At 40.5% G+C, this 25566-nt stretch overlaps 1 protein-coding gene across 1 annotated transcript; it reads right to left on the bottom strand.

The window, feature by feature from the left end:
- Positions 1–8397: 8397 nt before the first annotated feature.
- Positions 8398–8733, bottom strand: LOC130974939 (uncharacterized). The gene has a single exon (XM_057899778.1). The coding sequence runs from the start codon at positions 8731–8733 to the stop codon at positions 8398–8400; it is 336 nt and encodes a 111-aa protein (XP_057755761.1).
- Positions 8734–25566: the final 16833 nt, after the last annotated feature.

Genomic DNA, 25566 nt, shown 5'->3' with positions numbered 1-25566 from the left:
TAGCGCATGTCTTTCATCAGATTGTGTTGGGTTATTTTTAGTAATCATTTGGGTTTACCTTTTACAACTTCTGTCACTTTAATTACTTTGCGCTGACTTCTTCATCTCGGTTTGCTCTAAGTTATTTTCTAGTAATCCATTTTATCTAGACCTTACCAGGTCTCTTTTTTATGGATTACTTTTTATAACTTTTTGCAGCTTTTTGGGCCGACTTCGTCACGTCGGTCTCTTCTAAGTTATTTCTAGTAATCCATTTTGTTTGGACCTTGCCAAGTCTCTTTTTTATGGATTACTTTTTATAACTTTTTCATAACTTTTCGGGCCGACTTCGTCACGTCGGTCCCTTATAAATTATTTCTAGTAATCCATTTTCAAGGCTGGCCAGGCCTCTTTTTCTATAGATTTACTTTTTATAACTTTTGCTTGTTTGACTGGTCCGACTTCTTTGTGTCGGTCTGTCTTTAAGTTATTTCTAGCAACCCATTTTTGTTAAGATCTCGTTAGGTCTTTTCTTATGGATCACTTTTGATAACTTCTTGCATTATTCTGTTTTCATCGCTTTTCATCTTGTCGATTTTGTAGAAATTGGGTAGTGCATTTTGCTTGGCCGACTTTAGATGAACTCAGTTTTTCATTTTGTCAACCTTGTCGGGCAGTGAATTTGGTTTTCACTTTTGCTGATCTGTAGCTTTATAATCGGGCGATGAATTTTGTGGATTCAGATTAATGCGTCTTGATAAAGAGAATGTGTAGAAAATCTAGAAAAACTTTATTTGAAATAGAAAATATGCAGATATATACATGTGGGTGTTTGCCCTTCGCTGCACTACCTTTCGATTGTACCTTGAAACCATGCAACGTTTAATGATTCTTCTCTGATTCGAGCTCTTTCTCGGACTTTCGGGAGTAGGTTGAGCTCTTCTTTTTGAAGTTGAGAGTTAGCTTCGTCGCTGTATAGGATCGTTCTGGAAGATCCTTCTTCGACTTCTACTGGTATTATTGCCTCCATTCCATAAGCCAGTCGGAAGGGTGATTCCTTTGTGGTGGAATGTGGGGTTGTCCGATATGCCCATAGGACTTGTGGGAGCTCTTCAGCCCAGGCTCCCTTTGTGTCCTGTAGCCTCCGTTTTAACCCGGCTAGTATGACTTTATTGGCAGCTTCTGCCTGTCTATTAGCCTGTGGGTGTTCTACGGATGTGAATTGGTGCTTTATTTTCAAGTCGGCTACCAACTTTCTAAAGCCTGCGTCTGTGAATTAAGTGCCATTGTCCGTGGTAATGGAGTAAGGAACCCCGAACCTTGTGACAATATTTCTATATAAGAATTTTCGACTTCTTTGCACTGTGGCATTGGCTAGGGGCTCTGTCTCAATCCATTTTGTGAAATAATCTACCCCAACAATGAGTAAATTGACCTGTCCCGATCCTTGGGGGAAGGGCCCGAGGAGATCGAGTCCCTACTTTGCAAATGTCCAAAGTGATGTTACGTTGATGAGTTCCTCTGGTGGGGCGATGTGGAAATTGGCATGTTTCTGACATGGTGGACATGTCTTAACGAACTCGGTGGCTTCCTTTTGTAAAGTCGGCCAAAAGAATCCGGCTCGGAGTACTTTCTTGGCAAGAGCTCATGCTTCGAGATGATTGCCACAGATGCTGCTGTGTACTTCTTCTAAAACTTCTTTCGTATTAGAGGTCGGTACACATTTCAGTAGAGGGGTTGAGATCCCTCTTCTGTATATGATGTTGTTTATGATGGTGTAGTATTGTGCCTCTCGTGTTAACCTCTTTGCCTCCTTCTTATCTGTGGGGAGTATCTCGAATTTGAAGTAGCTGATTGTGGGAGTTATCCATCCTTGATCCTAACCTAATATGGCTAGGACCTTTTCTTCCTCCGAAATTGATGGGCTCTATAGTATTTCCTGGATGAGGCTTCTATTGTTGCCCCCTGATTTGGTTTTGGCTAATTTTGAAAGTGCGTCAGCTTGGGCATTCTGCTCCTGAGGTATATGGCAGACCTCATATTCCCCGAGTTGTCTGAGTTGTTCCCTGATTTTGTCCAAGTACTTTTTCATAGTAGGGTCCTTAGCTTGGTAGCTTCCTGCTATTTATGAGGTGACTACTTATGAGTCGCTGAAGATGATAAGCTTTTGAGCTCCAACCTCCTTAGCCAGCTTTAGACCAACTAGTAGTGCCTCGTATTTGGCCTGGTTGTTTGAAGCAGGAAACCCGAATTTGAGGGAGAGTTCGAGTTGGGTTCCCTGATCGCTTTCTATTATCACACCTGCACCACTTCCAGTTTTGTTTGAGGAGCCGTCTACATAGAGATTCCAATTTGTAGGAGTTCCCGGAGTGTCGGTGTACTCAGCAATGAAGTCAGCCAAATATTGGGACTTGACGGCCGTCCAAGTTTCATATTGAATATCGAACTCAGATAGCTCGACCGCCCATTGTAGAATTCTTCCGGCTAAATCCGTTTTTTGTAGAATGCCTTTTATGGGTTGGTTAGTCCGAACCTTGATGGTGTGAGCTTGGAAATAGGGGCGAAGTCATCGAGAAGTTAGTATGAGGGTGTAGGCAAACTTTTCTATCCTTTGATAGTTCAGTTCGGCCCCTTGTAGGGCTTTGCTGATGAAGTAGATGGGTTGTTTTCCCCTCTCGTCCTCTCTAACTAGTGCTGAGGCTACTGCCGACTTTCCACTGCGAGGTATAATATGAGTGCTTCTCCTTCCACTGGTCGGGTAAGAATGGGCGGTTGTCCCAAGAATCTTTTGAAATCTTGGAAAGCTTGCTCGCTCTCTGTTGTCCACTCAAACTTCTTTCCCTTCCTTAGTATGGCATAGAAGGGGAGAAACCTTATGGCTGATTCGGCTAGAAATCTGGACAATGCTGCCAGTCGCCCGTTGAGCTGTTGCACTTCTTTGACACAGGTTGGGCTTTTCATGTCAAGTATGGCCCGTCACTTGTCCGGGTTTGCTTCAATTCCTCTTTGTGTGAGCATGAAACCCAAGAATTTGCCAGTTTCTAATGCAAAAGTGCATTTTGTAGGGTTAAGTCGCATGCCATGCATTCTTATGGTTTTGAACACTTGGGCGAGGTCGGACAGTAATGACTCTTTACTTTGTGTTTTTACTAACATGTCGTCCAGATATACTTCCATAAGTTTCCCGATATGATCTGAAAAGACCTTGTTCATCAATCTTTGGTAGGTGGCTCCTGCATTTTTGAGTCCGAATGGCATGACAATGTAACAGTAGTTTGCTTCTGGGGTTAAGAATGAGGTTTTTTCTTGATCAGGTGGATACATTGGGATTTGATTGTACCCCGAATAAGGGTCCATAAACGAGTGGTATTTGTATCCGGAGGAGGCATCCACTAGAGCGTCAATACTTTGGAGTGAATAAGGATCTTTTGGGCAAGCTTTGTTGAGGTCGGTGTAATCAGTGCACATTCGCCACTTCCTATTTGATTTTTTCACCAAGACAATGTTGGCTAGGCATAGTGGGTACTTGACTTCTCTTATGAATCCTGCCTCTAGTAGAGCTTGTACCTGTTCTTCCACAGCTTGGGATCTTTCTGGTTCGAGCTTTCTATGCTTCTACTGTACTAGCCGAGATCCTGGATACACTGCCAGCTTGTGGCACATTAGTTTGGGGTCTATGCCCAGCATGTCTGCGGCATTCCATTCAAAGAGATCGACATTATCTTTTAAGAACTGTATGAGGGACTCCTTTATATCTCCTTTTAAGATTGCACCAATATTGGTCGTTTTCTCTGGGACATCTCCGATCTGGACTTTTTTTATCTCGTCTTCGGGTTGTGGACGAAGTTCTTCTCGACCTCGACTTCCCCCAAGTTCGATGGTATGGATTTCTTCTCCTTTTCCTCTGAGATTCAGACTTTCGTTGTAACAGTGGCGTGCTGTTTTCTGGTCTTCTTTTATCGTAGCGATCCCTTCTGTAGTTGGGAACTTCATGCATAGATTTGGAGTCGAGACTACTACCCCGAGCTGATTTAGCGTTGTCTGACCTATTAAGGCATTGGAGGCTGAGCTTACGTCGACTACGATGTAGTCTATGTTGAGTGTCCTTGACCGGTTTCCTTTTCCAAAGGTTGTGTGTAGATAGATGTATCCCAGTGGTTGGATTGGAGTGTCTCCTAATCCGAATAAGCTATTTGGATATGCTCTGAGCTCTTTTTCCTCTAGGCCGAGTTTGTCGAAAGCTGTTTTGAATAAGATATCAGCCGAGCTTTCTTGGTCCACCAGTGTGCGGTGGATGTTTACGTTGGCCAATATGATAGTGATGACCATGGGATCGTCATGTCCCAAGATGATCCTAGCCGCGTCCTCTTTAGTGAAAGTAATAGTAGGCAGGTCGGGTGCTCCTTCTCCTCCTTCGACGTAATATACTTCCTTATGGTTCATTTTGCGAGATGATTTGGAGATTCCTCCTCCCGCAAATCCACCATGTATCATGTGGACATGTCTTTCTGGGGTGCGAGGTGGTCATTCAGTTTGTTCGACCTCTTCATCCCTTCATCTTTTTCTAGGCTCATATGTCTTGCTGGCTAAGTACCGATCTAGTCTCCCTTCTCTTACCAATTTTTCTATGATATTCTTCAAGTCGAAGCACTCGTTGGTGGGATGTCCATAGATTCGATGGTATTCACAGTATTCCGTCTGATTTTCTCCTCCTTTTTTGCTTTTAAGTGGGCGAGGTGGTGGGATCTTCTCAGTGTGGCATACTTCTCGGTATACTTCCACAAGAGACACCCGGAGATGGGTGTAATTGTGGTATTTCTTAATCTTCTCTCTATGCTGATCTTCTTTTTTCTTGGACTCTTTATCCTTATCTCGAGAGGAGTAAAAGGATCCGAATTTCGAGGTCTCTCCTAGTCGAGAGTTTTCTTCCATCTTGATGTACTTCTCTGCTCGTTCTTGTACTTCATTCAGAGATGTGGGATGTTTCTTTGATATGGAGTGACTAAAAGGTCCCTCTCGTAGGCCATTGATGAGACCCATAATGGTTGCTTCAGTTGGCAGACTTTGTATGCCCAAGCATGCTTTGTTAAATCTTTCCATGTAGTTGCGAAGACTTTCCTGATCTCCTTGCTTGATTCCTAATAGGCTTGGGGTGTGCTTAGTTTTGTCCTTCTAGATGGAGAATCTGGCAAGAAACTTTCCAGCTAAGTCATCAAAGCTTGCGACGGACCTCAGGGGCAGATTGTCGAACCATTTAATTGCTATTTTTGTTAAGGTAGTCAAGAAGGCTTTGCACTGAATTGCATCTGATGCATCGGTGAGATACATTTTGCTTCTGAAATTACTGAGATGATGGCTTGGATCTGATGTGCCGTTGTACGGGGTCATGTCGGGAGTTTTGAAGTCCTTTGGGATTTTGGCTTTCATAACTGGATCGAGTAGTCTTGGTTTTTAGATCGGCTTCAAGTTTTAAGAGTTTGTCCTCTAACTCTTTACGTCACCTAGTTTCCCTTCGAAGGTCTTTCTCAGCTTCTCGTTGGTGCTCAGCCTCCTTTTTGAGTTGTTTGAGACGATTTTGTTGAGCTTGGAGTGCTTCCAGGATTTGTATGTTTGGTGAATTCTTGTCTCCGTTTGGTTGAGACGTTTCCTTTGGTGTGGTGTCTGCGTCCTTCTGTGGCATTCTATTTTCTAGATTTAAGTTGTGATCGTTGTCAGGGTTGTCCGCCAAGTTCATTGAGTTGCATTAATCTCTTTTCTCCAATAGCTTGCTCATCAAAATTTAGTAGTTTTAGGGCCTAGAAGGCTCTGTGCTCCAGTTTAACTGGTAAGTGGCAAGCCTTGCCAAATACTAGTGGTATGGTGACATCCCAATGGGAGTCTTGAAGGCCGTCCTGTAGGCCCATAGAGCATCGTCTAGCTTCCTAGACCAGTCCTTTGCTGAACTTCCAATAGTTTTTTCAAGTATTCGTTTCAGCTCTCTGTTGGAGATCTCGGCTTGCCCTTTGGTCTGTGGGTGGTATGAAGTTGCCACTTTGTGTTTGACTCCATATCTGAGAAGGAGTGCTTCCAGTTGTTTGTTGCAGAAGTGTGATCCTCTATCACTAATGAGAGCTCTGAAAACTCCAAATTTGCTGAAGATGTTCCTTCTCAAGAAGCTTATCACAACCTTGTTGTCATTTGTTGCAGTAGCTATGGCCTCTACCTATCTTGAAATATAATCAACATCCACTAATATGTAGCTATTTGAGTATGAGGTTGGGAATGGTCCCATACATCAAATAGTTCCAGCTCTAGTATGTATTGCTGTGGCATCTTATTCCTCTTGGTTAGATTACCAGCCCTTTGACATTCATTACACCTTGACACCATTTCCTTGGCATCCTTAAAAACTGTTGGCCAGTAAAATTCGGATTGAAGCACTTTTGTTGCTGTCCTTTCTCCCCTGAAGTGACCTCCATATGCTGACCTATGGCACTGCCATAACACTTCCTACCCTTCTTCATGGGATATACACCTTCTTAGGACACCATCATTACACTTTTTGAACAAATATGGGTCATCCCAGATGTAGTGTCTGGCATCCTTGATTAGCTTCCTCCTCATGTGCTTATTGATGTTAGTTGGTAGCTCCCCAATAGCCTTGAAGTTAGCTATGTCTGTGAACCAAGGGGCTACTCGAATCATCATCAATTGTTCATCAGGAAAGCTTTCATTTACTGTAACTTGCTGCATTTCTTCTTCTTGTGGAATCCTTGAGAGGTGGTCAGCTACCTTGTTCTCTGCTCCGCTCCTATTTTTAATCTCAATATCAAATTCTTGGAGCAGCAAGATCCACCTTATTAGTATGGGCTTAGATTCTTGTTTGGTAAGCAAGTATTTGAGTGCTGCATGATCAGTGAACACAATTACTTTTGAGCCAATGAGATATGATCTAAATTTATCAAAAGCAAAAACTATGGCTAAAAGTTCTTTCTCTGTGGTGGTATAGTTCCTTTGATTCTTATTAAGAACCTTGCTAGAATAGTAGATTACATGTACTAGCTTGTCTTTCCTCTGTCCTAGGACAACACTAACAGTAAAATCAGATGCATCACACATTAGTTCAAAGGGAAGATCCCAACTTGGTGGTGCTATAATAGGTGCAGATGACAGTCTCTTTTTGAGTTCATCAAAGGCTACCATGCATTCTCTATCAAAAACAAAAGGAGTATTTGAGACAAGTAGGTTGCTAAGGGGTTTTGCAATCTTTGAAAATTCTTTAATAAACCTCCTATAGAACCCAGTATGTCCCAAAAAGCTTCTGATTTCTTTGACATTGCAAGGTGGAGGTAATTTTTCAATTACTTCCACTTTTGCTCTGTTTACTTCTATGCCATCTTTTGAAATCTTGTGACCAAGAACCACCCCTTCAGTTACCATAAAATGGCACTTATCCCAGTTCAAAACCATGTTAGTTTCTTGACACCTTTTTAGCACAAGAAAAAGATGGTATAGACAATCAGAATATGAGTCCCTAAACACAGAGAAATCGTCCATAAATATTTCTATGAACTTCTCAATCATATTTGAAAAAATGGAGAGCATGCACCTTTGGAATGTGGCAGGTGCATTGCACAATCCAAAGGGAATCCTCCTATAAGCAAAAACGTCATATGGACAAGTAAATGAAGTTTTTTCATGATCTTTGGGATCTACAACAATCTGGTTGTAGCCCGAATATCCATCTAGAAAATAATAATACTCATGTCCTGCCAGTCTTTCAAGTATTTGGTCCATGAATGGTAGGGAAAAGTGATCCTTCCGGGTGGCTTCATTAAGTTTTCGGTAGTCAATGAACATACGCCATTCGGTCACCGTTCTTGTGGGTATCAATTCATTCTTCTCATTTGCCACAACAGTGATCCCTCCCTTCTTAGGAACTACTTGCACTGGGCTTACCCAAGGGCTGTCCGAGATGGGGTAGATCACCCCTGCTTACCACAACTTCAATACTTCTTTCTGAACCACTTCATTCATAGTTGGGTTCAACCTCCTTTGTTGCTGTCTTAAGGGTTTGGCATCCTCTTCAAGTAAGATTTTATGCATGCACATTGAAGGGCTGATCCCCTTTAAATCTGAAAGTGCCCAGCCTATGGCATCCTTGTGTTGTCTCAGCACTTGGATAAGTTCCTCTTCTTGTTCCTTACTCAGACTTGAATTTATGATTACTGGGTAAGTGTTGTTAGCACCCAGATATGCATACTTCAAGCTGGTTGGTAAGGCTTTCAGCTCTAGTTTTGGTGACTCTGCATCTTTGTTGTCTGTGGTAGTTGGCATGATTGAGTTCCTTATGGTTGCTTGTGGTAGTTTTCCATCTGATGCTTGCTCCAGCTCAATATTTTCTTCGCATTGTTCTTCTCCCATAACTTCTTGAACTATCTATTCCATGGTGTCTACCAGCATGCATTCTCCTATAGGTTCCTTGGGGTAACTCATTGCTTTGAAAACGTTGAAGACCATTTTTTCTTCATGTAATCTCAAGACTAATTCTCCTTTTTGCACATCAATGATGGCTCCAGCAGTAGCTAGAAATGGTCTTCCTAGGATAATTGATGTGTTGGCTTCTTCTTCCATGTCCAGCACAACAAAATCAGCAGGGAAAATGAACTCTCCCACTTTCACTAGCAAGTCTTCCACCACCCCATGTGGAAACTTAAATGTTCTGTCAGCCAATTGGAGTACCATTCTTGTTGGCTTGGCTTCCTCAATCTTCATTCTTCTCATCATGGTTAGGGACATAAGATTTATGCTAGCTCCTAAATCACACAAAGCTTTCTCAATAATGATGTCCCCTATGATGCAGGAGATTTGAAAACTCCCTAGGTCTTTCAGTTTTTTAGGCAACTTCTTCTGTATGATGGCGCTGCACTCCTCAGTCAATACTATGGTTTCTTTTGCCTCCCAGTTCCTCTTTTTGGTTGTAAGCTCCTTCATGAACTTGGCATAGAGTGGCATTTGTTCTAATGCTTCAGCAAATGGTATGTTAATTTGAAGCCTCTTGAAGATCTCTAGGAACTTAGAGAACTGGCCATCCTTCCCATCTTTTCTGAATCTTTATTGGTATGGTGCCTTTGGCACATAAGGCTTCAAAACTGGTTTTGGTGGAGGTGAAACTGGGGTCTCCCCTTCATCCTCGTTTCCATGTTTTGGTGCAACCTCTTCATGATTATCTTTGCTTGGGGCTCCTTCCTCTACAACCTTTCCACTTCTTAGAGTTATGGCTTTGCATTCCCCTCTTGGGTTAGCCATGGTATCGCTGGAAAATGTGTGTGTGGAAAGTAGAATTTGTTTGGACAAAATTCTCACTTGTTCTTCCAACTTTGAGATTGATGCACCTTGATTTTTTAGATTTGACCTATTGATGAGCGGATATTTTATACGCTTTTTGGGGGTAATTTCATGTAGATTTTAGTATGTTTTAATTAGTTTTTAATAGAATTTTATTAGTTTTTAAGCAAAAATCATATTTCTGGACTTTACTATGAGTGTGTGTATTTTTCTGTGATTTCAGGTATTTTCTGGCTGAAATTGAGGGAGCTGAGCAAAAATCTGACTTAGGCTGAAAAAGGACTGCTGATGCTGTTGGATCCTGACCTCCCTGCACTCGAAATGGATTTTTTTGGAGCTACAGGAGTCCAATTGGCGCGCTCTCAACGGCGTTGGAAAGTAGACATCCAGGGCTTTCCAGCAATATATAATAGTCCATACTTTGCGCAAGGATAGACGACGTAACTTGGCGTTGAACGCCAAGTTCATGCTGCTGTCTGGAGTTAAACGCCAGAAAAACGTCATGATCCGGAGTTGAACGCCCAAAACACGTCATAACCTGGAGTTTAATGCCAATAAAGGCCTCTACTCGTGGATAGCTTTAATCTCAGCCCCAGCACACACCAAGTGGGCCCCAGAAGTGGATTTCTGCACCAATTATCTTAGTTTATTCATTTTCTGTAAACCTAGGTTACTAGTTTACTATTTAAACAACTTTTACAGACATTTCTTGTACCTCATGACATTTTTCAGATCTGAATTACATACTTTTGACGGCATGAGTCTCTAAACTCCATTGTTGGGGGTGAGGAGCTCTGCAGCGTCTCGATGATTTAATACAATTCCTTTGTTTTCCATTCAAACACGCTTGTTCTTATCTAAGATGTTTATTCGCGCTTAATTGTGAAGAAGGTGATGATCCGTGACACTCATCACCTTCCTCAATCCATGAACGTGTGCCTGACAACCACCTCCGTTCTACATCAGACTGAATGAATATCTCTTAGATTTCCCAATAGAATCTTCGTGGTATAAGCTGGATTGATGGCGGCATTCATGAGAATCCGGAAAGTCTAAACCTTGTCTGTGGTATTCCGAGTAGGATTCTGGGATTGAATGACTGTGACGTGCTTCAAACTCCTGAGGGCTGGGCGTTAGTGACAGACGCAAAAGAATCAATGGATTCTATTCCAACCTGATTGAGAACCGACAGATGATTAGCCGTGCTGTGACAGAGCATAGGAACGTTTTCACTGAGAGGATGGGAGGTAGCCATTGACAACGGTGACACCCTACATAGAGCTTGCCATGGAAGGATCTTGCGTGTGTGGAAGGATTTCAAGGAAGAGTTGAAGTTCAGAGGACAAAGCATCTCCAAAACTCCAACATATTCCACAGTCCTTTATAAACAAATAACTCTATTGTTCAAGTAATAATTATTTATTTTATGCCCTTTTTCTTTATTAAAATACGAGGCTAAAGAATCCTATTGATATCCTGACTAAGATAAATAAAATAAACATTGATTGCTTCAAGCCAATAATCTCCGTGGGATCGACCCTTACTCACGTAAGGTATTACTTGGACGACCCAGTGCACTTGCTGGTTAGTTGTGCGAATCACAAATTCGTGCACCACCTATATTCCTCTTGATTAGCATCTATCCTTCTGTCAGTTTGTGCTTGTCTGTCCATGAGGGAGGAGACTACCCCTGAAATCTGGGATGATAGTTGTGCTATTGCAGCCTCCATCCTCTCAAAGTTGCTATTGATTTCACATGGTTGCATAGTTGAGGATGGTGCATCTTGATTGAGGTTGTTGTGTATGGGTTGGTTGTTATGGTAGGCTGTATTTTGTGAGTTATGGTAGGGTCTAGGGTTCCCTATTTGATGGTTGGGGTTGTGGTTTTATTGATTTGATGGATAAGGCTTGTTGTGGTCCTGGTTATGGTTTTGTTGATTTTCCCACCCAAAGTTTAGGTAGTTCTTCCAACCTGGGTTGTATGTCTTAGAGTGTGGGTCATATGGTGTTCTGGATGAATTGTGCACATAATTAACTTGTTCCCAGTCACCTTCAGATTCTGATGCAATTCTTTCTTGTTGAGGAGTTTGATCTTAAATAACTGAGGCTTGGTTGGCCTCCATCCTCTTGGTTAAGGCTGCTATTTGTGCTGCAATTGCCTTGTTCTGAGCTAACAAAGCATCTACAGAGTTGAATTCTAGCACTCCCTTCTTCTGGGTCCTTTCTGAGGCATAGAAATACTCATTTTCAGCTACAGTTTCAATGACGTCTATGGCCTCTTCAATGGTTTTCTTTTTATTGAGTGAGCCTCCTGAAGAGTGATCCACTGCCTTCTTTGATTCATAGGATAGTCCCTCATAAAAGATATGTAGCTGTACCCACTCATTGAACATTTCCAGTGGGCATCTTCTTATTAGATCTTTGAATCTCTCCCAGGCCTCAAAGAGTGTTTCTCTATCTTGTTGTCTGAAAGTTTGCACCTCAGCTCTCAGCCTATTGATTCTTTGTGGAGGGTAAAATCTTGCAAAGAATCTGTTCATGACCTACTCCCATGTAGTTAGGCTATCCTTGGGGAATGAGTCCAACCACTTTGCTGCCTTATCTCTGAGTGAGAAAGGGAACAAGAGTAGTTTGTAGATGTCAGGGTGTACCCCGTTGGACTTTACAGTATCACATATCCTCAAGAATGTGCTGAGATGTTGATTAGGATCTTCTTGGGCACTTCCTCCATATGAGCAATTATTCTGAACAAGTGTGATGAGCTGAGGCTTCAGCTCAAAATTGTTGGCATGAATTGTTGGCTTTAGGATGCTGCTGCCATAATTTCCAGGGTTTGGGTTGATGTAGGAGCCTAAGACTCTCCTTTCTTGCCCATCATGGTTAATTGGGCCTCCCCTGGCATGGTTATAAACTTCTTCCTCATGATGATTCTCCATTTTCTCCTCCATGTTTGTTTCAAAATACTCTTCCTCTTCCTCAGCACCAACGACTCTCTTCCCTCTTGCTTCCCTCCTTAATCTAAAGAGGGTCCTCTCAGGTTCAGAATCAAAGGAAGTTGAAGCTCTGCTTCTCCTACCTGTCATACAACCAATCAAGGCAAAAAGCAAGAAAGAAAGTGGGTGAATGAATTACTTTGTTAGAGTGGTTGTTAGTGTGAGTGGTGCAATTGATCAAACAGTTAGAAGGATGGAAATGTGGATAATCAAAGAAGAAAGAAATAGAGCTCAAAATAAAATAAAAAATGCTAAATAAAAGAAATTAAAATAACAAAGAAATTAAATTGCTTAATCTAGCTCCCCAATCAATTTAATCACTGTCAAATTTAAGCCAATCCCCGACAACGGTGCCATAAAACTTGATGAGTTGAATTTACTACCCCTTTTAAAAATTTAGTGAAACAGTTTTTTTGGCAAGCGCACCAAAATTATCGCCAAGTAATAACCCATAGTAGAGTGGGATCATATCCACAGAGATTGGCAAATCCAAGCAGTTTTAATTGATTGATGAATTAGTCAAGTGGATCAATAAGATTGTGAAGTGCAGAATTGTAAATGGCATAAATGTAAATGACTAGAATGTAAAAAAAAGCAATAAAGTGCAGAATTAGAAATTGCAGAATGTAAAGTGCTAAATCATAAATGACTTGAATGTAAATAGGAATGGGGAATTGCTGAATGTAAAATCAAGCTATAAAGAAATGGATAGATAAGAATGGGGGAATTCATTGAGATTGGGAGATGTTGTCTCTTTGGATCAAATCTAGCTTAGATCCTCTTCAATCATGCAACTCACTGACCTCTTGGCAATCATGATTGATTGAGCCCCAATCCCTTGGTGACTCAATCTTTTAGATCTTGATCAATAGCCAATTCCTTGGTTTAATTGCTCATGAAGAGAGATATGCTCGGTCCCTGATTATACCACACACCCTTGTAGAGCCAGGTAGAGGGGGGATTATATGTCACGTATCCCATCACCAAAACCCAGATTCTACTCAAGTGTGAGAAGGGATTTCAAGCATGGTTTCATGTTTTCTTTTCCAAGGTTCCTATAAAACCCAATTGCATTCAATCTATTTCCCAAGATAATTGAACATTAAGTATTAAGACAAAATTCCTTCTAGAAAATCAAAGAGAAGATGAAGAGAAGAAGAATTTCACTATTATCAATCCATCAAGTACAACAGAGCTCCCTATCTCAATGAGAGGGAAGTTAGCTACTCATAGCTTGAAAAGTACTCAAAAGTGGAGTGTAAAAGTGGATCTAGAACTAACTGCTTAACCCCTCTTCAATACTCTTTGGGGGTATTTATACTACTCCTAGTGAAAACAAAGAATTTACAAAAGTAAAAAAGGGAAAATTAAATTTTGGAAGGGAAAGAAAACACTCAATAAACGTGACTCCTTAGCTGGCATGTGGCTGGCGCTTCATCGGCGTGTCACGTGCCCTTCAAAATGGCTTGGCGTGCCATGTTCAATCCTTCAAGCGGCACGCTCGTCCCTTGTCAACCTTGGCGTGCCACGCCTTCGAACTCAAGTGGCACGCTATAGTGGCATTCTTGTGTTGGCATGCCACGCCTTCGAGCTCAAGTGGCACGCCCTTTGATTTTTCCACTTTGTTTGCCTATGGAAACTTGAACTAGCGTGGCAAGCCCAGGGTCTGGCGTGCCACGCCCTTGTTATGTGCTTGGCTAAGCTTCTTTGGAAAGTTACACTAGCATGGCACGCCTAGGGTCTGGCGTGCCACGCCCCTTTGTGAGTGAGTGGTTCCTCTGTTTGGCGTGCCACGCCACGAACTCAAGTGGCACGCCCCAATGATGCTTTGGCCTCTGAATGACTCTGGCGTGCCACGCCTGGTTGCTCAAGTGGTACGCCTAAGTGAAGAATAGTGATTGGCGTGCCACGCCTTCGATACCAAGTGGCACGCCCCATGTAATTGGCCTCTTCTACCCTCTCTGGAAACTTATACCAGCGTGCCACACCTAAAGGTTGGCGTGCCACACCCATGATCTTGTCTCACTCCAGTAAGTGGTGTGCCACGCCTTGGCTTTCAAATGGCACGCCAAAGTAACTTTTTGGAACTGGCATGCCATGCCTTCGACACCAAGTGGCACGCCCAAGTGAGGTTGAGAGGTTAGCGTGCCACGCCTTCGACTTCAAGTGGCACGCCCAGTCTTCAATAGCCTTCAGCCCCTTCTCTGGATCATTGTACCAGCGTGCCACGCCATGCTGCTCAAGTGGCACGCCCATGTATTTGTGCACTCTTCAAGCTTGGCGTGCCACGCCTGGGTCTTCAAGTGGCACGCCAAAGTGACTTTTTAGAGCTGGCGTGCCACGCCTTCGACACCAAATGGCATGCTGTAGTGGAGGTTCTTCTTGAGGTAGTGAGTTGGCGTGCCACGCCTTCGACTTCAAGTGGCACGCCCATAGTAGTTGATGGGTCAGGCGTGCCACACCCAACCTGGCATGCCATGCCCCTTTTGTTTCCTCCATTTTACTCTCTGAAATTTTGTACTAGCATGCCATGCCTAGTCCCTGGCATGCCACGCCCACATGCATGCTTGGATCTCCCTTCTGGAATTTAGTACTGGCGTGCCACGATTAGCTCCTGGCATGCCACGCTTAGCTCCTGGCGTGACACGCCAGTGCATTTTTGTGGCGTTTGCCCCCAAGTGACACACCAGTCTCACACGCCCAGCTTCTTGTTTGTCTTCTTCCCATTTTTGATACCTTTTTCACCTGCAATTCAGCACAACTCATATTAAAGTAGTGTACCATAATATTCATCAAATAATGCATGAATTGTACTGATCAAATGAGATTTATGCTCTTTTATGGTCTTCTTTATGCAAGAAAGAAGGGTAGATGATGCAAGTCATCAACAGGTTAGACCGGCCCAAGGCCCAACATATATATACATGTTTAATGAGCTTTCAGCTCATTTCTCACCTCCAAGAGAGAGAGAGCCGTGGATTAAGAGAGAAGGGAGAAGGAAGGGGGTGACACTATTCACCTCCACCTTCCGGGAGCCATAACTTTTGATCCGGAGCTCCGATTAACGAGCTGTTTGCGGCCACACGAAACTCTTGACGAGATATTCCTTTATATTTAAAGAAATCTGGTAATATCTCTCTTTTCACACTCCAGTTTCCAGCCCTAAGTTTCTGCATTTTTGAGGTTTGGTTTTTGAGGAAATTTTATGGTTTTGCTTGTTTAGGTGATCTCTAGTAGCGGGTAATTATTGGATTTTACCCCTAATCTCATTGGGTAAGGTAAGGTTTCACTAAACTCTTGTGTTTAGTTATTTTTGTATATCTTAGGTTTTGACTTTGGTGATATATGTGATGTTAGTTGAGCTTTGGTGGCTTGTTGGTGAGTCTTTGAAGCTTGTTTGGACTCAAGTGGTGGTTTGTGCATATTGGGAATCGGCCAAGGTATGGTTTTGTTTTTTTTTTTTTTGTAATATGTAATGTTTCTGGACATTTAGGCTAGTTGACCTTAAGATAAGATTGAATGCTTTGGGTGTATGTTTGGGGATAACTTGTATGATAGTGATGATGATATGGAGTTTTAGTATGAGGAGTATATGAGTTTGATGATGATTGTTGGTATTTAATGATGATGAAGGTTGATGATGAATGTGTGATTTAATTGTAATTGATGAGGGATTGATGATTATTGAAATTGATGAGGATTTGTAGTGATTGTTAATATTGCTGATGATTGATATTGATTATGAGTGTTATGATGGTTGTTGATGTTGAGGAAATTGAGGATGAATGTTGATATTTGTTACGGTTGTTGAGATTTGTTGGTATTGTTGATGATTATTGATGAGTTGTGTTGATTATGGTAAATGATGGTGTTGGTGCATGATGTGGGAATCGAGAAATGATTATTTTTTAGGATTGTTAATGATTGATAGAGTTTGTTGATGTTAATAAGGTTGTTAGCAGTAATACACAAGCAATTTGTAGACTAAGTGACAGTTAGCAAATCAGTTACTAGACGATTCTAGAAGCAGTTAGTTACCTTTCAGTTAGCTAATCAGTTACACCTACATCTATATATACAGCTGTCTCTCTTGTAAAACCATAAGAGAAAAATTCACACTTTTCACAATTCAGATCCATCTTCTCTTTTTCTCTACTTTACCTTCATCATCTTTAGCCTGATACCTTACAAAGGTTAATGGGAAGTGGAAAATGTGAATTTAGTTGGATTTGGAATTGTTGAATGGTTTAGAAGGTTGTGTGATTGAGAAAATGGTTGAAGTAGTGTTTGGTATCAATTTTGGACTGTTTTGGTATGGTTGAAATGTGATTGAATTGGTATTGGACTGAGGTTTGATTAAAATTGAGTTTTTGAGATTTTAGGTAAAAATGGATTTTTAGTGAACTTTGATGGATCATAACTTGAGCCTCAAAGCTTGAAATTACATGAAACTTGTTTTAAATTAAAGATGGCTTTGAAAGCTTTAAATTGATATAAAGTTTGTAAAATTTAGATTTTTGTAGAAGACGTTATGATCATTCAAACTTTGGTGTCAAAATCTGAAATTCTGTAACTTTGCAGAATTTTGTGATTTCTGGTATGTGCACACAAACAACCCTGTGCATATGCACACCTCTGAGAAATCTTTAACCTGTGCACACGTGCGGACCTGTGTGTACGCACACGCAGAGGCAGGCAGTCTGCTTGCAACGCTAGCACAGCTTGTGCGCGTACACACCAATGAGAAATTGCAATATGTGCGTACGCATAGCCCTGTGCGCACGCACACGTTGGGAAGGCTAGTCTGTTGGTGGCGCTGGCACAGGTTGTGCAAGCGAACAGACTTTGTGAATTTTGGCACCTGTGTGTACACACACCCCTATCCGTACGCACACATTTTGAAATTTCTTCTGGGCTTGCGCACGCACATGTCCTGTTTCTCAAATTTAAAACTTGTTTTCAACTATTTCACCTTCCCAACAAGGTTGTAAGCTTCTATAACACCATTTTAAGACTCTTGGGTTTATTCTTGAGCATTAAAACATGGGAAAAGATCTTAGGAGAATTTATTTGGGTTTTACGTTAGAAAATTAGAAGACGGAGGCTTAGGTTTCTGGTGTGTTGAGGATGGGATTGATGGAGCGTAAAGAAGGATTGGTATATGAGATGAGAACTGGTGAATTATGAGTTTGGAATGGAAATCTGATGAGCGGATAATTTATACGCTTTTTGGCATAGTTTTTACATAGTTTTTAATGAGTTTAAGCTACTTTTAGGGATGTTTTCCTTAGTTTTTATGTTAAATTCACATTTCTGGACTTTACTATGAGTTTTTGTGTTTTTCTGTGATTTCAGATAAATTCTAACTGAAATTGAGGGATTTGAGCAAAACTCTGAAAAAGGCTGACAAAAGGACTGCTGATGCTGTTGGATTCTGACCTAATTGCACTCGAAATGGATTTTCTGGAGCTACAGAACTCCAATTGGCGCGCTCTCAACGGCGTTGGAAAGTAGACATCCAGGGCTTTCCAGCAATATATAATAGTCCATACTTTATTCGAATAATGACGACGTAACTTGGCGTTGAACGCCAAGTACATGCTGCTGTCTGGAGTTAAACGCCAGAAAAACGTCATGATCCGGAGTTGAACGCCCAAAACACGTCATAACTCGGAGTTCAACTCCAAGAGAAGCCTCAGCTCGTGGATTGATCAAGCTCAGCCCAATCATACACCAAGTGGGCCCCGGAAGTGGATTTATGCATCAATTACTTACTCATGTAAACCCTAGGAGCTAGTTTATTATAAATAGGATGAATTACTAATGTATTAGACATCTTTGGTCTCAGTTTTGTTTTATTCTTCATCCTAAGAGACTATTGATCACGTTTAAGGGAGCTGGCCATTCGGCCATGCCTGAACCTCTTTCACTTATGTATTTTCAACGGTGGAGTTTCTGCACACCATAGATTAAGGGTGTGGAGCTCTGCTGTACCTCAAGTATTAATGAAGTTCTATTTTCTTTTATTCGGTCTCTATCTTATTCTTATTCCAAGATATTCATTCGCACCCAAGAACATGATGAATGTGATGAGTTAGATAACCCTCATTATCATTCTCACTTATGAACGCGCGTGATTGACAACCACTTCCGTTCTACATGCAACAGAGCTTGAATGTGTATCTCTTAGATTCCCCAACAGAATCTTCGTGGTATAAGCTAGATAGATGGCGGCATTTATGAGGATCCGGAAAGTCCAACCTTGTCTGTGGTGTTCCGAGTAGGATCCTGGGAATCCGGAAAGTCTCACCTTGTCTGTGGTATTCCGAGTAGGATTCCGGTAATGAATGACTGTGACGTGCTTCAAACTTGCAACCTGCTGGGCGTTAGTGACAGACGCAAAAGAGGAATTCTATTCCAGTAGGGGAGGGAACCAACCGGTGATTAGCCGTACTGTGACAGAGTGCGTGAGCATTAGTTTTCACTGCGAGGATGGGATGTAGCCATCAACCATGGGTGATGCCTCCAGACTGGTTAGCTGTGCGAGTGACAGCCGCATAGGATATTTCCCCGAGAGGATTGAAAGTAGCCACAGTTGATGGTGAACCCCTATACAAAGCTTGCCATGGGAAGGAGTAAGAAGGATTGAGTAGAAGCAGTGGGAAGGCAGGCGTCCGTGAGCTCTACAGCACCTCCATTCCGCTTATCTGAAATTCCTACCAATGAATCTACATAAGTATTTCTATCCTTTTTATTATTTATTTTCTATTTTATTATTCCTATCCTCGAACCCATAAATAATGTTTAATTCGCCTGACTGAGATCTATAAGGTGACCATAGCTTGCTTCATACCAAAAATCTCTGTGGATTCGACCCTTACTCACGTAAGGTATTACTTGGACGACCCAGTACACTTGCTGGTTAGTTGAACGGAGTTGTGAATTCAACCAGTGCCATAAAAAAGCTTTCATTCAAAATCCAAGAAACATATAATGATGATCACAATTTCGTCCACCAAGTTTTTGGCGCCGTTGCCGGGGATTGTTCGAGTATGGACAACTGACGGTTCATCTTGTTGCTCAGATTAGGTAATTTTCTTTTTCAAAAATCTTTTTCAAAATTTTTCTTTTATTTTCGTTTTTCTTCACATTATTTTCGAAAAAATTATATAAAAATCCAAAAATATTTAGAAAATCATAAAAACTAAAAATATTTTGTGTTTCTTGTTTGAATCTTGTGCTAATTTTTAAGTTTGGTATCAATTGCATGCTTTAAAAATTTTTCTTGCATTTTTTCGAATATTTCATGCATTCATAGTGTTCTTCATGATCTTCAAGTTGTTCTTGACAAGTCTTCTTGTTTGATCTTGATGATTTCTTGTTTTGTGTCTTTTCTTGTTTTTCATGTGCATTTTTGCATTCATATTTTCCAAGCATTAAAAATTTCTAAGTTTGGTGTCCTGCATGTTTTCTTTGCATTAAAAATTTTTCAAAATATGTTCTTGATGTTCATCATGATCTTCAAAGTGTTCTTGGCGTTCATCTTGACATTCATAACATTCTTGCATGCATTCATGATTTTGATCTAAAAATTTCATGCATTAAGTATTTTTGTTGTTTTTCTCTCTCATAATTAAAAATTCAAAAATAAAAAAAAATATCTTTTCCTTATTTCCCTCCAAATTTTCGAAATTTTGGGTTGACTTGGTCAAAAATTTTCAAAATTAGTTGTTTCTTACAAGTCAAGTCAAAATTTCAATTTTAAAAATCTTATCTTTTCAAAATCTTTTTCAAAAATCATATCTTTTTCAATTTTTTCTATTTTTCGAAAATTTCAAAAATCTTTTTCAAATTATTTTCAAAATCTTTTTCTTATCTTCATATGTAATTTTCGAAAATTCACTAATAATTAATGTGATTGGTTCAAAAATTTGAAGTTTGTTACTTTCTTGTTAAGAAAGGTTCAATCTTTAAAGTTCTAGAATCTTATCTTGTAGTTTCTTGTTAGTGAAGTAAATAATTTCAAAATTTTTGAATTAAATCTTTTTATCTTTTACTTGATCTTTTTCAAAAATTTTATCTTTTTCAAAATTTGATTTCAACATATCTTATCTAACCTCTTATCTTCTTATCTTTTTCAATTTTGATTTCAAATCTTTTTCAATCAACTAACTAACTTTTTGTTTGTTTCTTATCTTTTTCAAAACCACCTAACTACTTCTCCCTCTCCTATTTTCGAAAATATCTCACTCTTTTTCAAAAATTCTTTTTAATTAATTAATTGTTTCATGTTTAATTTTAATTACATTTTATTTCTAATTTTCGAAAATTACTAACCTCTTTTTCAAAAATTATTTTCGAAAATTCCTTTTTCTTTTCTTCTTCTATTTAATTATTTAATTACTAACACTTCTCTTCACCTCTCTTCATCCAAAAATCCGAACCCTCTTCTTCACTCTTCTACCTCTTTCTTTTTCTACTAACATAAAGGAATCTCTATACTGTGACATAGAGGATTCCTTTTTCTTTTCTTGTTTTCTTCTCTTTCATATGAGCAGGAACAAGGATAAAGGCACTCTTGTTGAAATTGATCCAGAACCTGAAAGGACTCTGAAGAGAAAATTAAGAGAAGCTAAATTACAACAATCCAGAAATAACCTTTCAGAAAATTTCGAACAAGAGAAGGAGATGGCCGAAAATAATAATAATAATGCAAGGAGAATGCTTGGTGACTTCACAAAGCCAACATCCAAATTTGATGGAAGAAGCATCTCCATTCCTGCCATTGGAGCCAATAACTTTGAGCTTAAGCCTCAACTAGTTGCTTTAATGCAACAAAACTGCAAGTTCTATGGACTTCCATCTGAAGATCCTTATCAGTTTTTAACTGAGTTCTTGCAGATCTGTGAGACTGTAAAAACGAATGGGGTTGATCCTGAAGTTTACAGACTCATACTTTTCCCTTTTGCTGTAAGAGACAGAGCTAGAGTATGGTTGGATTCACAACCCAAGGACAGCCTGGACTCATGGGATAAGCTTGTCACTGCATTCTTGGATAAATTCTTTCCTCCTCAAAAGCTGAGCAAGCTGAGAGTGGATGTTCAAACCTTCAAACAAAAAGATGGTGAATCCCTCTATGAAGCTTGGGAAAGATACAAGCAGCTGACCAAAAGATGTCCATCTGACATGTTTTCAGAATGGACCATAATTAGATATATTCTATTATGGTCTCTCTGAATTTTCGAAAATGTCATTGGATCATTCTGCAGGTGGATCTATTCACCTGAAGAAAACGCCTGAAGAGGCTCAAGAACTCATTGACATGGTTGCAAATAACCAGTTCATGTACACCTCTGAGAGGAATTCCGTGAATAATGGGGTACCTCAGAAGAAAGGAGTTCTTGAAATTGATGCTCTGAATGCCATATTGGCTCAGAACAAAATGTTGACTCAACAGGTCAACATAATCTCTCAAAATCTGAATGGATTGCAACATGCATCCAACAGTACTAGAGAGGCAGCTTCTGAAGAAGCCTATGATCCTGAGAACCCTGCCATGGCAGAGGTTAATTACTTAGGTGAACCTTATGGAAACACCTATAACTCATCATGGAGAAATCATCCAAATTTCTCATGGAAGGATCAGCAAAAGCCTCAACAAGGCTTTAACAATGGTGGACGTACTAGGCTGGGCAATAGCAAGCCATATCCATCATCTTCTCAGCAGCAGACAGAGAATTCTGAACAAAACAACTCTAATTTAGCCAATATAGTCTCTGATCTGTCAAAGGCCACTTTCAGTTTCATGAATGAAACCAGATCCTCCATTAGAAATTTGGAAGCACAAGTGGGCCAGCTGAGTAAGAAAGTCATTGAAACTCCTCCCAATATTCTCCCAAGCAATACAGAAGAAAATCTAAAAGGAGAATGCAAGGCCATTGACATAGTCAATATGGCCGAATGCACAAAGGAGGAGGAGGACGAAAATCCTAGTGAGGAAGACCTCCTGGGACGTTCCTCAAGCAAGAAGGAGTTTCCTATTAAGGATCCTGAGGAATCTGAGGCTCATCTAGAGACCATAGAGATTCCATTAAATCTCCTTCTGCCATTCATGAGCTCTGAAGAATATTCATCCTCTGAAGAGAATGAAGATGTGACTGGAGAGCAAGTTGCTCAATATTTAGGAGCTATCATGAAGCTGAATGCCAAGCTGTTTGGTAATGAGACTTGGGAAAGTGAACCTCCCTTTCTCATTAGTGAACTAGGTACTTGGATTCAGAGAACTCTGCCTCAAAAGAAGCAAGATCCTGGTAAGTTCTCAATACCTTGCACCATTGGCACCATGAGCTTTGAAAAAGCTCTATGTGACCTTGGGTCAGGGATAAATTTTATGCCACTCTCTGTAATGGAGAAGCTGGGGATCATTGAGGTACAACCTGCTTTGTTCTCATTACAATTGGCAGATAAGTCAGTGAGGCAAGCATATGGAATAGTAGAGGACGTGTAAGTAAAGGTTGAAGGCCTTTACATCCCTACTGATTTCATAATCTTAGACACTAGGAAGGAAGATGATGAATGCATCATCCTAGGAAGACCTTTCCTAGCCACAGCAGGAGCTGTGATAGATGTCAACAGAGGTGAGTTAGTCCTTCAATTGAATGGGGACTACCTTGTGTTTAAGGCACATGGCCATCCCTCTGTGACAAAAGAGAGTAAGCATGAAGAGCTTCTCTCAGTTCAGAGTCAAGAAGAGCCCACACAGTCAAACTCTAAGTTTGGTGTTGTGAGGCCACAACCAAACTCTAAGTTTGGTGTTCAAACCCCATATCCAAACTCTAAGTTTGGTGTTGGGAATACCACACTTAAATTGACCTGATCACCTTGTGGCTCCATGAGAGCCACTGTCAAGCTATTGACATTAAAGAAGCGCTTGTTGGGAGGCAACCCAATTTATTTATCTAATTTTATTTTATTTTGTTTCTTTGCTATTTTGTGTTTAATTAGGTACATGATCATGAGGAGTCACGAAAAAAATCAAAAAAATTAAAAACAGAGTCAAAAACAGAAGAAAAAAATTTTTCACCCTGGAGGACGCACGGGCTGGCGTTCAACGCCCAGAAGGTGCATCTGGCCGGCGTTCAACGCCAGAACAGAGCACCATTCTGGCGCTGAACGCCCAAAACAAGCAACAACCTGGCGTTAAACGCCAGGATGGTGCACAGAGAGGACAAACTGGCGCTGAACGCCAGGAACAAGCATGAAACTGGCGTTCAACGCCAGAAACATGCATTACATGGGCGTTGAACGCCCAGAACATGCACCAATGGGTGTTTGAACGCCAGAATGATGCATGAAGGCATTTTACATGCCTATTTGGCGCAGGGATGGAATTCCTTGACACCTCAGGATCTGTGGACCCCACAGGATCACCTCAGGATCTGTGAACCTCACAGGATCCCCACCTACCTCGCCCTCTCTCTCTCCATTCATGGTCATCCCTTCTGTTTTTCATTCACCACTCACCCTTTCCCATAAACCCCACTCACCTTCAAAATTCAAAATTCTTTCCCACCCAATCCCACCCATATAGCCGAATCCATCTCCCCTCACTCACCTCCATCTTCTTCTTCTTCTTCTCTCCTTTCTTTTCTTGCTCGAGGGCGAGCAATATTTTAAGTTTGGTGTGGTAAAAGCATAGCTCTTTTGCTTTTTCATTACCATTAATGGCACCTAAAGCCAGAGAAACCTCAAAGGGAAGACAAAAAGCTTCCACCTCTGAGTCATGGGAGATGGAAAGACTCACAAAGCCATCATAGCTCAGTGGTAGAACATGTGGCTGCAAATCAAGAGATCCCTGAGATACCTCAGGGGATAAGTTGTCCTCCACACAAATATTGGAAGCAACTAAGGGGAAGAACATGAAAATTACTAGGAATCATTCAACAGAAGCAAGGAAGAGACATAGAGGAGCTCAAAGAGCACCATTGGACCTTCAAAAAGGCGCCACCCTTACTCAGGTGGATTCATTCCTTGTTCTTTATTTCTTTCTGTTTTTCGGTTTTTAATTATTGTGTTTATCTATGTTTTGTGTCTTTATTTCATGATCATTAGTATGTAAACCATGCCTTAAAGCTATGAATAAAATCCATTACTCCTTCACCTTTCTTAAAAGAAAAATGTTTTAATTCAAAAGAACAAGAAGTACATAAATTTCGAAATCATTATTGAATTTAATTTAATTATATTGATGTGGTGACAATGCTTTTTGTTTTCTGAATGAATGATTGAACAGTGCATATGTCTTTGGATCTTGTTGTTTATGAGTGTTAAAATTGTTGGTTCTTGAAAGAATGATGAACAAAGAGAAATGTTATTGATGATCTGAAAAATCATGTAATTGATTCTTGAAGCAAGAAAAAGCAGTGAAAAAAAAAGGATCTAAAAAGAGTATATAGAAAAAGAAGAAGCAGTAGAAAAAGCCAATAACCCTTAAAACCAAAAGGCAAGGGTAAAAAAGATCCAAGGCTTTGAGCATCAATGGATAGGAGGGCCCAAGGAAATTCAATCCAGGCCTAAGCGGCTAAATCAAGCTGTCCCTAACCATGTGCTTGTGTCATGAAGGTCCAAGTGAAAAGCTTGAGACTAAGTGGTTAAAGTCGTGATCCAAGGCAAAAGAGTGTGCTTAAGAGCTCTGGACACCACTAACTGGGGACTCTAGCAAAGCTGAGTCACAATCTGAAAAGGTTCACCCAGTTATGTGTCTGTGGCATTTATGTATCCGGTGGTAATACTGGAAAACAAAGTGCTTAGGGCCACAGCCAAGACTCAAAAGTAACTGTGTTCAAGAATCAACATGCTTAACTAGGAAAGTCAATAACACTATCCAAAATTCTAAGTTCCTAGAGATGCCAATCACTCTGAACTTCAAAGGAAAAAGTGAGATGCCAAAACTGTTCAGAAGCAAAAAGCTACAAGTCCCGCTCATGTAATTAAATTAATATTCAGTGATATTTTGGACTTTATAGTATATTCTCTTCTTTTTATCCTATTTGATTTTCAGTTGCTTGGGGACAAGCAACAATTTAAGTTTGGTGTTGTGATGAGCGGATAATTTATACGCTTTTTGGCATAGTTTTTACATAGTTTTTAATGAGTTTAAGCTACTTTTATGGATGTTTTCCTTAGTTTTTATGTTAAATTCACATTTCTGGACTTTACTATGAGTTTGTGTGTTTTTCTGTGATTTCAGGTAAATTCTGGCTGAAAT

The sequence above is a fragment of the Arachis stenosperma genome, chromosome 4 (genome assembly GCF_014773155.1).
Source record: "Arachis stenosperma cultivar V10309 chromosome 4, arast.V10309.gnm1.PFL2, whole genome shotgun sequence".
Lineage (NCBI taxonomy): Eukaryota > Viridiplantae > Streptophyta > Magnoliopsida > Fabales > Fabaceae > Arachis > Arachis stenosperma.
This window is presented reverse-complemented; position numbering and strand designations above follow the sequence as displayed.

Excerpts from the sequence above, each read along its gene's own strand:
- LOC130974939 (XM_057899778.1), bottom strand. The coding sequence starts at position 8,733 with ATGAAGATTGAGGAAGCCAAGCCAACAAGAATGGTACTCCAATTGGCT.